The sequence below is a fragment of the Delphinapterus leucas genome, chromosome 8 (assembly GCF_059928025.1).
Source record: "Delphinapterus leucas isolate spDelLeu-1000000601 "Yukka" chromosome 8, BTC_Dleu_Yukka2, whole genome shotgun sequence".
NCBI classification, from domain to species: Eukaryota; Metazoa; Chordata; class Mammalia; order Artiodactyla; family Monodontidae; genus Delphinapterus; species Delphinapterus leucas.
The window spans coordinates 66,106,426-66,120,178 of record NC_143136.1 but is presented as its reverse complement, the minus strand read 5'-3'; the positions used below and the strand labels follow the sequence as shown (position 1 = coordinate 66,120,178).

The window sequence follows — 13,753 nt, the reverse complement described above, 5'->3', positions numbered from 1 at the left end:
GATGTTGAGCATTCTTTCATGTTCTCGTTGGCAATCTGCATATCTTCTTTGGAGAAATGTCTATTTAGGTCTTCTGTCCATTTTTGGATTGGGTTGTTTGTTTTTTTGATATTGAGCTGCATGAGCTGTTTGTAAATTTTGGAGATTAATCCTTTGTCAGTTGCTTCATTTGCAAATATTTTCTCCCATTCTGAGGGTTGTCTTTTGGTCTTGTTTATGGTTTCCTTTGCTGTGCAAAAGTTTTTAAGTTTCATTAGGTCCCATTTGTTTATTTTTGGTTTTATTTCCATTTCTCTAGGAGGTGGGTCAAAAAGGATCTTGCTGTGATTTCTGTCGTAGTGTTCTGCCTATGTTTTCCTCTAAGAGTCTGACAGTTTCTGGCCTTACATTTAGGTCTTTAATCCATTTTGAGTTTATTTTTGTGTATGGTGTTAGGGAGGATTCTAATTTCATACTTTTACATGTACCTGTCCAGTTTTCCCAGCACCACTTATTGGGAGTATGAGTGGGCATGTTACCTGGGGAAAGCAAAACACTTTACTCTTGGAATTTATCTTAAAGAAATCATTAAAGGCTCAAATTTTTTTGGCACAAAGACTTTTGACCAGGCACTATTTAAATTATTAAAGATTAGAAACAACCTAAATCATCCATCTATTGGAAAATGGTTAAGAAAATTATGATAATATGTATATGAAGACTTAACAAAATGGGAAAATACTTATGTTAACTCAAAAAAATTTATAATTATAGACCAAATAATTTCAATAACAAGGATACGTGTAGAAAAAGTCTGAACAGAAAAACATAAAATGTGAATAGTGGTTACTCCTGAGTAATGAAATATTTCTTCACTTTCTGTGTTTTTGATAATATGCATATATAACTGGGATGATAAAATGGGCTTCATAAGTGATAATAATTAATAAAGAACTGTTCAATTCAAGTCTGGAACTGATAGTTTGTAATTAACATCAGGGAGAATGAAGTGGGAATACATAAAACAAACCAAAAAAGAATTAAAAAATGTGAAAAGAAACACTAGAAGAAGCTTACCTCTCATGCCTAATTTACTGCAAAGATTTTAAACGTTTTTGCTGGAAAATATATTTCAAGGAGGTAAGTTGTAAAGGTAAAACAACAGGTTGACTCTGGGAAACAGGTGTATGCCTGGGTTCTCTTCTAGTTCTTTTTTTAATTATTCTTTTTCAAAAGAGAAAACGTGGTACCTGAGTATTTTTTCTTTAAAGAGGAGAGAGATTTTGTGAACCTATGCACAGGAGAATGGAATACACTCATTCTTGGCTTTTTATACCATGAAAGACATGGGCAGTGAATGGCAGAGGGGGAGGATGCAAAAATAGATTTTAATATATAATCCCATTTGGTTTCTGAGTTAAAGTACTCATTTGGTGTTGAAAACCCTTCAAATAATTTATTATCTCAGTGGGAGAGAAAATATTAGAAATACTTATCTTCTTCTTTTGCTGGTTGAAATTATCTATGATGACACCAATAAACAGGTTCAAGGTGAAGAAGGACCCAAAGATGATGAAAATAACAAAGTAAAGATACATGTATAGACTTTCCTCATACTTAGGCTGGAGTTCCACCTACAAAAGGAGAATATTTTGTAAGATATTACAATACATTTGATGCTGGTAGTCACTGGTGTTTTTCATGAGAATAGAAAAGAAAATTTCTAGTAACACCTAAGCAGTACTTTTCTTTATTTCCTCTAAATCAGCTACCTCTAAAAAATAAATCTCTGAAATTAGCCTTTAGGATAATTTTTTATGTGAAAAACAGAGTGTTCTCATGTGAAAAATACAGTATGATGATTTTGAAATGTATTTTTTTCTAACTATAAATACAACTAATACCTTGCCATTTGGACAGTAGTGTACTAAATTTGGGAATTTTTAAGGTATTGCATTTTAATAATTTAAAAATTAATAGTGAAAAAAATTTTACATCAGTAAATATGCATAGACTATTTCAATGATTATTTTAGAAATAATCATTCCTGATGCATGAATTTATTTAGCAAATAAGAATTGAGTTACTTATTTCGATGTTTGGCATCCTGCCTATAACATTATAACATTCATTGAATTTTTCAGATTGAGTAGACATAATTGGACATGCTATCTGCTAAATCCTCAACTGATAATTTAATCTCTAGATTGTACTCATAATAAATAAGCATTTGAGCTTTTACTTAGCACTTAGTAAAGAGGTAAAGGAGTCACTATAGATAGTGCCCTAATAGATTCATGTCCTCCTAAAGATAACAGAGTTAAAAACCAACCAAACGCACAAAACAAACACAATAAGTAACAAAGTGAAATAACTCATCTCTGGAGGATATCAAGAAAGTACTCAACATAAAACTAAAGCCACATATGGGAAATGTACATCAAGAAAGATAAAAGTGTGCTTATCAGATCAGTTTAAAGATTCCGGGGGTAAAGTTCATTCTTCATGATTATAGAAGATGGGACTTCAGAATGGAAAGATAAAGAGAAAATACTAAATTTTACAAATTTTGAAGAGCAGAGTTGGAATGAGCATGGATTTCAGTTCTCTTCTTGAAGCCTGAAAAAGACTATTGTAGGATAAATCAAAAAAGTAGGTCTTAGGTGATAGAAACTTAAAGGAAACTGTTGATCACAGAAATGATAACAGTCTCTGTAAAGGCTCCAGTAAATTTATGGATGCTATAATCATATAAAAGAATGGATTTTAAAGTGACTATTACAGAAATCTAATTCTGCCTAGACAACATCCCTAACTTGTCTAATGTGGAGGGTAAACTACTGATGGTAACCATGTATTTCTTCACATTTGCTCCAGCATGCCAATATTATTATTGATTATATAATTGGTAGATAAAAAGGAAACAAAATAGAAAAATAGTTAATAGACGGATATTTGTTAGTTATTAAATATACTCATGTGTTACATTAGTTTGACTTCCATTTTGATATATCTTACTAAGATCTTTCTGATAAATACTTGAGTATTAACTTGAGTCATACTTTTCCCTTTTTAAAAATTCACTGTAGAATCATTCCATTTAGCTGCTATGCTCTGTTAATTTTAGTGCCTAATCAATATTGTGAAAAGACTTAGGATGTAAAGAATACTTACATTTCTGGAATCAACTGCTGCGTACATTATATCCATCCATCCCTTAAATGTGGCCTATTAAAAAGGACACGCATGTTTTACTTTGGAGTAAAAATAATTCAGACCTGATGTTTAATAAATATTCTTCCTGATATATTTCTTTAAAAGGAACATTTTTAAAAGACATCTCAAAACAAATTTTACATGGATTTTGGACCAACAATATCTCAGTAAGTCTCTTCATTTCTCGACCATATAATAAACAGAATGGTCATTTGATATATCTTCCTGCTTGATAACCAACTCACAAATACTTCTCAGTTCTTTTTTTTATTATTTTTTAACATCTTTATTGGAGTATAATTGCTTTACAATGGTGTGTTAGTTTCTGCTTTATAACAAAGTGAATAAGTTATACATATACATATGTTCCCATATCTCTTCCCTCTTGCGTCTCCCTCCCTCCCAATCATGCAATATAAAGTGCTATCAAGATTTGGCGGAATACTTTTAGAAAGCTTTACAAATGCCAACACATTTGGCAATGTTTGTAGCAGCAAAACAACTACAACTTAGACCTGATGATCACCCACTAAAATCTATCTACAAGGTGACAAAACGGCTGAAAGTTTATGGTTTCTCTTTAGTGTAACACTCTAAGGATCATACAGGTATACAAAAAGTCAGTTGCAACTAACATTTTAAGAATTTTAAAGCATAACATCTAGAAATAATCCTATATTCCACTTTCTTCTCTGTAATTTTTTAAAATAATACTCCTTTTTTTTTTTTTTTCTGTTCATTTGTTTTGTTTTGTTTTTGGGGTTTTTTTTTGGCCATGCCACATGGCATGTGGGATATTAGTTCCCCAACCAGGGATTGAACCCTCGCCACCTGCGTTGGAAGCACGGAGTCTTAACCACTGGACCGCCAGGGAGTCCCTCTGTAATTTTTGATGAGAGTGAGTTAATTTGGGTAAGAAAAGTGAATAATAGTACACTTGGTATTCCAAGTGTAATAACTTACAGTAATTTGTTACGTGCCCTAGGACATGAATTTTGAGCCCTACGGGCCTGAGAGGATTATTCCTTAGTGAGCAAATCTAGCAAAAAGCTTTCAGCGTCTGTATCTCAACACATCTTTGTTTTTATAACACTAACACTTGTGAAGTGGTAGATGTCATGGGAAGAAAGCCAAGTAAGGGTGGTGGTGATGGCAGTGAAGAGAAAGCAAAGTTTCTTAGCTAGAAAATAGAACTTATTTGTCTATCAAAGAGGGAAATATTGAATGTGTCAATGGCTGAGGTCAATGATAGAACAGGTTCATCACACACTAGGTACAGGAACAGAAAAAAGTGATTCAAGGAACCATTTCAATGAATTGCTAATCAACAGAGATGATTCTGTATAAAGCCAAGAATAAATCAGTACTTCAGTAGCAGAATTTATTTAATGGCTTCATACAGGATCTTTACCCCTTGTTTAGCATTTTAAGGGACTGCTTGAAATTTTCAATGTTTCTTTCTCAATTTTATGGAGGAAGTGATATAAATTAGTGATATTTACAAGTGTGGTTATTAGTTAAGCGTTAGGATAAGGGCCCAAGGAAATATCATCATGTGTCTAGGCTAATATTTAAAGAAATCATACTTGCCAGATTATAAAAATCTCTATTTTAATTGCATAAGCGTTCAGAGTAAGTCAGAAACATCTACAAGAGAAATAAGAATTTCTAACAAGAAGGTAGAAAGAACTTGTAAAATAATCACAGTACTGACACCTCTGAAAGAGATGCAGGAGGATTTTGACCAGTCCAGGTTTGTTTGCTTAATCTCCTGGCTGAACAACTGAAAACACAACCCTGGTGAAACAAAGTAGATTTCTTCCCTAAAGACTCTGCAGAACCACAGGAAAGAACTTATGCAGCTTTTTTTTTTTTTTTTAAGATGAGTTTTCAGTGGCCAAAATAGAACAGTATTTTTACAATGTTTTTCAAACGACCTAGACTCTGTTTTTACCCACTGCTCTCTTGTGATGCAGCTGCAGTCAGAAGCAGCATCAAATGAAAATGTTTAAGAGGCCACCATCTTTTACATTTTTATAAATTGTGAACTATGTTTCAGTCTTAAAGACCCAGTAGTGAAAACATCAATATTTAGAGAAAAAAAAAAAGACTTAAGTAATTGTACTGAAGGACATTTGGGGTGAGGCAACAGCCGCTTGTGTTTGATTTCTGTGTCTGAGTGTTACCTGGTATTATTTCATTTTGCTATGAGGATCTAAACCTAAAACCTAAATATCATTTCCCAATCTTCAATCCAAATGATACAACTCAGTAGCAGTTAATTTAATTCCCACCAATTTGTTACAATCCAATCAGGTGTGTAAAGGGTGTATGTTTGCGGGGAGGGGGTGATCCATCAGTGAAACAAGCTTTCCAATCGCAATAGGAAAAATAATAGCAAATTTATTGATTTATTAATCAACTTGTTCACATGGGAAGAGAGAGTAATATGAGAAGAAAAAAAGACCTTCGGAAAGAACTAAAATACCTGGCCACTATCAACTAAAATACCTGGCCACTATCAACTATGTCTGCACTGTTTAAATATACTGACATTTCCACCCATCTGGGCTCATGAACTTGTACTAATAAATCAAAATGAGAAAAAAGGAAATACGTTATAAAATTTCTTCTTAGTAACTAAATAATAGCTGTATATCATTACTTTGTTATTATTCCAAACAATAAACACATTTCAGAGAAAAGAGTGTTCACTTACAACTTGAAGCAAAGAGAGATACCCAAATCCTACATTATCAAAGTTTACTTTCACATTTTTCCATCGGGCAGTCTCATTTCTTTCTATTAGTATTAGGCAATCAGAATGATTATTCACTTCGCTGATGTCAAACATGTCACCAGTTGTGGTGTTAACACAGTGGTAGAATTTGCCAGCAAACAAATTTACGCCCATGATGCTGAAAATTAGCCAGAATATAAGACAAACCAGAAGCACATTCATGATGGATGGAATTGCTCCTAAAAGGGCATTCACAACCACCTAATACACAAATGGAAAAAAAGAAAAGTCAGAATTCTTGTTGGTTAAAAGAAAAGACATTCCCCTAGTAATCTTTAGTCATTCTTTTTTTTTTTTTTTACTATCAAGATTATTCTAAGATATTTAAAAGCAAAGTAAAAATGTCTTAAAATGAAATACATTCTTTCATAAGCAATACATTTAGGGAAATGAATTTAGATAGTATATCAAAGATAAAAAAGTTTTTAAAAAGAGAGGAGAAAGTACTGAAAAGTTAAAGGGAAAACAAAATCAGAGGAATTTGCTGTCAGATGAAGTCAGAAAAGTTTTTATTAGAAAAAGTAAGAATTCCTAACAGAGAAAATTAACTCATTAAAAAAGGCAGTATATTAAAGAATGAAACTAAAATGTTGGGACAAGAGTTGATTTGATTGATATATTTTACTAAACTAAAAATTCAGATGTATAAATATAAAAAATTATTAAATACCTAATATAATTTTGTCCTTAATTATTCATGCATTGCTATGACTAATAATAATTTTTGCATAAGAAGCAAGACAATTTAGCATTATGTATTTCATTAGATCATCACATCGTTTATTTCAAGCTCCAGTCATATCAGTTGTTTCATTTACTGAGTTTAATTTGATAAACTTATTTTAAATGAAACATAGTAGAAATCAGTTTCTTAGGAAAATAAGAAAAGGAGGGATGCCATTTTGGGGATGATAGCTCCTAAATCTGATGTGATTATATCAAGTTCTGTGCTAAATAATTAGCTTTTTTTTTTAATGGAAGCATTTTTGCCCCTCTTATCTTTATTCCTGGACCACAAATTAAAACTCTGAGTTTTTATATTTAGCAACACTGTAGGGAGGACTGTCCTTGCTTCCTTCTCTACAGTTCCCATTGGAGATGCACATGAGTAGCTAAGAGAGAGATAAACACAGGCCCTAAAATGCTCCTAAGTGGCGGATGATGCCTCAGACTTGAACATTCATAGCTAAGTTGAATTCTACCTGTGTACCTCTAAGACTCTTGTCAATCTGAAAGTGGGCCAAAGGCAATAATAAAACCATTAATGACAAAGAGGGGAATGAGAATGAAAAAGTGAAGTCAGTTGAATTATCTAGGCAGATCCAGATGATGTGAGCTATGCAGCCTACCAAGCTGACACATGGCACCTCACCTTTATCTCATGTGGCCGTCTGCATTAATACAACTGAATGAATAAGTCTTTATTTTATACTTCACTTTAAATGTGTGGATACACTTAGATTTCTTTGGATTCAAGATATGAAAGCTGAAATCAAGTTATTATTTATTTCCCTCCTTTTCCAAACATTTTGCCTACCAGCCAGATTAAAAAGCTTTTTCTACTGTGTATACACAAAGCACATGTTAAAATGCATTTTTTTTTTTTTTTTACCTACAACACCCAATTTAGCCCATGAGCAGAACACTGGCTACCTACACCTATTTCTTGAATTCTTTTCACATCAATCTGTAGGTCTAACACTTTTTTCTTCCAAACCTTTCTCACCTCTATCACTTCTCCATTTTCATGATCGCCACCCTAGTTCTGACATCTGTTAGTACATACTTGTACCATTTTCAGAGTCTTCCAATTTCCTCCTTCCTTTCATTCATATAAGATGAATTAATCTCCAACTCTCATTTAAAATTATTTAATGGCTTCCCACTGATTATCAAACATTTTCCTTACCTTGATGTTCAAATCACTTCTCAATCTGCATTTCTAGTTTTAACTTCCCTAGCCACCTAGCCTTCATGCCAATCCAACTAATGTAATTACCATGTGCTAATAACATTACCAGAGAATTGAGATGCCCTTTCCTTTGAAATTCCATGTCCACTACCTCCCCTTCTGAAACATTCTCTCTTCTCACAAGCTGTAGTTCAAGCAGCACTTCTGTCATGGAGCCTCACTTCACCTCTCAGTTTAGCCTCCAAAAGAGAGATGAGTGTTTCCTCTTTTGAATTCAAAAATCAGAATTCCAGCACTGGACAGGACTATAGAGATACTTTACTACTGCATTCTCATTTGGCAAATGAGAAGAATGAGCTAAGCTAGGTTAAGCTCAGAATGTAGACTAGAAATGGCATCTAGTGCTTCTTCTACTCGACCTCACTAATTTTCCTTAGAGTCACTCGCACTTATCCGGTACCCAGATTGCTCTGTGTTAGAGTTAATGAATGGCATTCCCGTAATCTTGACAGATGGTAGGCTTTTTTTTTTTTTAATTTAAGATGAAAAAATATATTTGTGAATTCTCCAAGCCTTTGAGTGCCTTGAATACAGGAATATAGCAGGTGCTTTGAATACAGGACTACAAAAATGGTGATTGAATGAATGAATGAAGTAAAGGTTAGCTTAGCATTTATTGATCAAAACATAATTTTTAAATGCTATTTCTGGATATGGGATGAGAATAAAGAGCTGAACACAAAATAATTTGGGGTTAGCTAATAAGTCTGAGGGGTTTCTTTTGAAACTGGGGATTGGATTTGCACTAAAATTAACTCTATGTAATTCATGATATAAGCAGCAGTGCCTTTCAAGGTACATTTACAATGGCTGGCATACATTTGGCCCAGAGAAAACGTTTATTTTTATGAAGATAAAAGGATTTACTATACAAAGGTCCATTCATATTTAAAATCTCATTAAATTAGGCAATGAAAGATGAGAGAAAGGACTGTCTTTTCCCAAGAGCCCCAAGCCCTTCCTTGGTTCAGCACAGAGGGAGGGGTATTAACTCCTTTCTGGCTCTAGGGAACTGCAGTAATTGGTTCCCAGGTGGTGAAGGCACTAGACAGAACTGGACTAAACAAGTTGGAAAGAACAAATTGAAGTTTCAGGCTGCATAAAAGGAGGTTCTAAGAAAGGAACTATCTTAATGAATTAATACTAGAGGTTGCTTCTCACAAATGCTTTGCAAAACATCATCAAAATAGAATTTCTGTATTCTAGCACACAACTCACTCCTACAGAAACTCTTTCTGTCTCTGGTTCATTATCTGCTTTTTAAGTAAATCAACATGAAATGAGGGATTGACAATTAAATATGCAAATTAATGTTGGGAATTTTGATACATGCAGAAATGTCCTCTTGTCTGAATTAATTGTCTTTGAACTTCAAATCAATACTACTCATGGATTGCAATGTTTCTTTAATCAAAATACTGAAAAACTATGTGAATAAAAATCAAAAGTAGGCAAAGTAGAAATCACACATTTTAAAGTATGAAGAAGAGTAATAGAATCTTTTTTAAATCTAATGTCTGCATTTGTGTTGTGGGATTTAATTATGGTAATTATTTTTGAAAGATATGATACATTAATTATCCAAACAAAAATTCCAACTTTTTCTCTCCCTCAAAAATAAAAACTGTCCTCCTTGCACATTATTCCCAAACTTTATGAATAAACAAAATGTAGATTCATTTTTATTTATGTTTTCACTATGATATTTTCTAAGATACTAAAAGGTTAGTTGGGAGTGACGTAGTCTACGAAGTAAGTTTATGCATTAAATTCTATCTTAATACACATAATAAGATGTTTTATTTCTAGGTGGGTGTTCTAGTCTGTATAATTCAAATAAGTGGGTCCTTTCATATTTACTTTATTTAAAACACAAATCACATGTGCTTACTCAACTCTATCTTAATATATTTTTGCTTTGTTATATTTGAAAAATAACCCCTATAAACTTACACTTAATAAAGCATGAGAATGATCACACAATCAATACCAGTTTTATGAAACCTGGAATACTGCACCCTAGCATCTGCTCACACACGTCAACAGGCAAGGAAGCCACTGCCGGTATCTTGATGTCAATTTTCAGGCCCCGGACCAAAGTAGAAAATAGCAAGTGTTCTTTTAAATGCCTCAAACAGCATCATCATCTTGATAAGTTAAAAACTTCACGCAACCATTCTAAACCAGGGTCCCCCACCCTCACCAATCAGATAATCTCCCCATAAATGGATAACTCAGTATACACATATCTAAATCATATTGAGTGAAACTTAATAAAGATATCAGCAGTTGAGGTTCAAATCCACAGAGCGTAAATTCACAAAAGGTATTTTTCTCAAAAGAAAATTTAAGACAATTGAAAATAGGGGATTAGAATGTAAATACTGTATTTTCCTTACTGTGGTGTGATAGTACCCTTCCCAAGCCCTCCCTCATCCCACTAACACAAAGTCACAGTGAAAGGATGAAAGGAAGCAAAAGGGGTAATACAGTACCCATAATAAAGGGCTGAGGGGCGGAACCAGCGCTCCACCCCATCCAAGTTGGAGCAAGATTATCCTATATAAAATAGAAATATATAGTTTATTATTAGTTAGAAATCTGATATGACAGAACATTTGGTGTTACTTTTTGTATATGATGCTCTCTGTCTGTTTACCTATCAATCAAGGCTTGAGTTCTTTTGAAAAAGAAGGTATTTAAGATTTCCTAGACAAGGAAATTAAAAATACAAAATTTATTTTACTTAAGTTATCCATGACATCAATTCACTCAGTTCAATTTTACAAGTTGAAAATTTGGACTGGAAATTTGAAATACAATAAATGTTTCAAAGCTGTCAGCCAGAAATGTGCATAGAACATGCAAAACATAAAGGGCAGAGTGATGATAATTTATTTCTTACTCTCTAACTTCTTATCAAGCACTGTACAACATGCTTTTTTTGGTAATGTTGCACTAAAGCACATGCTTTGAAGAAGTGACAAAACAAAAATAAAATGAGCCTGATTTACGCTTTCACATAGCTATTGTGATTTTATGCTGCTAGGGAAAAGAATAAAATGAGAGTTTCTGAATATATTCAAAGCTAACTTCCCAATTATAATCATCATTATTATTTCCATCCTCACCATCATCCATGATTATATTGTTTACAAAGTCAAAAATTCCAAATACCAGAAACAAAGAAACAAAAATAGAATCAATAATCAGGTTATTTTGTCTCTACAATGCCAAATACATGTTGAAATCATCAGCCATTTTAGGGTTGTATATATGCTGTCATTAAGAGGCAAGGACCATATTCATAAATCTGACAATTTAAACGATTAGTTCATCTCCTATCAGCATCTATAAGGATTTTGTTTTTAAAACTCCAAGTTTCAAAAATTAGCCTCTCCTTATAATATAAAAAGCATTATTGATCAAAATTATAGATAAGGTTATTTCTGTAAAAATTAAAGGCCCACAGGGTCAATACTGTTATGGAAATAAGGTGTTAAATATGAAAATATCTGGCCATTTGACTCATGGATTTAATAAACTTCCAAAAGGTCAAATTTGAAATAATTACAACAGCTCCAAATGTTTAGCATTGTTCAGATTTCGAAAACTTTTCGAACGTATCACTTTGGTTCAGCAGAATCAATCAAATGTTTTCAAAAAAAATAAAAAAATGTTTAAGTAGAATGTATAAAAATTATATTTTTCTCCAGAACTGAAACTACCAGTCTAAAACAAAAGTGACATTTTAATTGGGAAATAAACTTAATTTTCACATATCCTGAAGAGAATTTCCAATAACATTTTAGTAAGCTTTGAGGATCTCTGTGAGAAATAAAATAAGACCGTATTATATTGTGTTAAATTGTTTCTAGTGAGGAAACATTTTTTATATATGTTAGGGAAATTGCAGAAGTCTTCAATTGAAGATTTCATAAGATAGTCTTATGTTCTTAAAAGGTGACATTTATAATAAATTTTATTTTAGAAGAACACATAAGGCTATCAACAAACTAGAAAATGCAAATGCAAGTCTACAATACAGCTTTGCTTCTATAAACATAACGAAATCTTAGGCAGCAAAAGAGCAATGATTTTTCTGTTGGAATCACACTTAGTTCAGCAGCTTTGTTTTAGTAAAAGGAAATTTGATTAAAACAAAGAAACTAAATTTTTGTGTTATACATCTTATAGATTAATGCTTCAGATTTTTAAAAAGGCATGGAAAATAACAAGTCAATAATGACAAAATTTTTAACCTGCTATGAATCATAGGGAATGCTGTAATATTTCCTTAAAAGGAGTAATATAAAATTTTCTGTGACTCATATAAATGATAGTTAAGTTATGGTTAATTTATGAATCATCTATGGTAATGAGTCAAAATTATATTTTCTATTCATTATGTTATAAAAGTTTAAATTCATTTTCATGAAAAATTGTGTAGATTTATATATAATCTTTAAGGTGATACTGCTATTTATATAAATTAAGAAGATTAATGTAGTTATAAATTGAAGCTATATTAACATAACAAAAAATTTTTTTAATTCAGTTAATATTTAATATCTACCCTTGAATACATTCAAATAACGCAAACTTTGGCAATGTACAGACACAATTTTGACAATTAAAAATTTTTTTCCTTTACACTTACATTTAGGCACATGTATGATTCATATTGCTTTCAATAAAACTCATTAAGTACATCTTAGACCACCACAAATGAGAAGCACATGATGTAGAATTCACTTTAGTTGATTATTATCATCATCATTACACATAGTACTTTAATAGTGCATCTGGTTTTTTTTGTGTACAGGTTTGTAAGGAAACTCCCAAAATGGATTAGGAAATAAAGTCATTTTAATGAGCACGGCAGATAAATGATATTATATCATTTCAAGGGAGGCCTAGGTTCTCTTGCATATCACCTAGAAGTAAATATGCAACAGATAAAAGGAAAAAGTAGCAATTTGCAAGGATTTGCCATTCCTTTTGCATGCATGAGTTTTCCTTTTTTAAAATTTACTTTAATAATTTTGGCTCTATACAATACTTCAGGTTCTTTCATTTTCCTTACCCTCATCCCTTCAAAACGTGATAAGGCTCTTAGAGGTCTCAGAGCTCTTAGTGTCCTGAGAGATTTGATGGCGCCAAGTTCTGAGTAACCCAAGGCATTTGCTGTTAAACTGACCAATGAAACCTGCACACACACAAAAGTAAATAAATAGAATCATTGTCATTCAATTTGTAGTTACTATGTAATACAATAATTACAATTAAAAATAATTTATTTTATTGAAGTATAGTTATTTACAACATTGTGGTAATTACAATTTTTGTTTATAATTCCTCAGAAGATGAGTGGCTACATATTCTCAGTAAACCTTTTAAAATTTTAAGGAAATATTTTTAGTTGCATGCAAAGAAAGTAGCTTTCATGATGTTAATTAAAAACTAGTTGAATAAAAAAATTAAATGTCATGTGATTTAGTAATTACTCAGTTAGTTAGAAAACCTAAGTAAAAATTGATTTTAAAAAGGAAGAAGTCCAGGTATAGGAAAATGTCATTGATTAGTCTTCCTTTATTTTATTAAGTTGCTGCTGAATTTAGGGCTTTGCCAATGGTCAGTAATAAAATACAAAAACTGCTACTGTACCAGAAAAAGCAAGAAATATCTATCCTGTGTTGGTATTTTCAACTAATTATAATTGATACCCACAGAAATTAATGCGCTGTCATATTAATTTTGAGGTTGATTTTTTGAAGATGAATTTT

General features: G+C 32.1%; 1 protein-coding gene across 1 annotated transcript in view; it reads right to left on the bottom strand.

The window, feature by feature from the left end:
• Positions 1-13,753, bottom strand: part of SCN1A (sodium voltage-gated channel alpha subunit 1) — a 96,224-nt gene that overhangs the window by 9,204 nt on the left and 73,267 nt on the right. Inside the window, exons 20-23 of the mRNA XM_022569939.3 lie at positions 13,054-13,176; positions 5,915-6,196; positions 3,154-3,207; positions 1,476-1,613 (exon numbers count right to left, since the gene is read on the bottom strand). Coding sequence (XP_022425647.1) covers positions 1,476-1,613; positions 3,154-3,207; positions 5,915-6,196; positions 13,054-13,176 — 597 coding nt within the window. The remainder of the gene's footprint in view (positions 1-1,475; positions 1,614-3,153; positions 3,208-5,914; positions 6,197-13,053; positions 13,177-13,753) is intronic.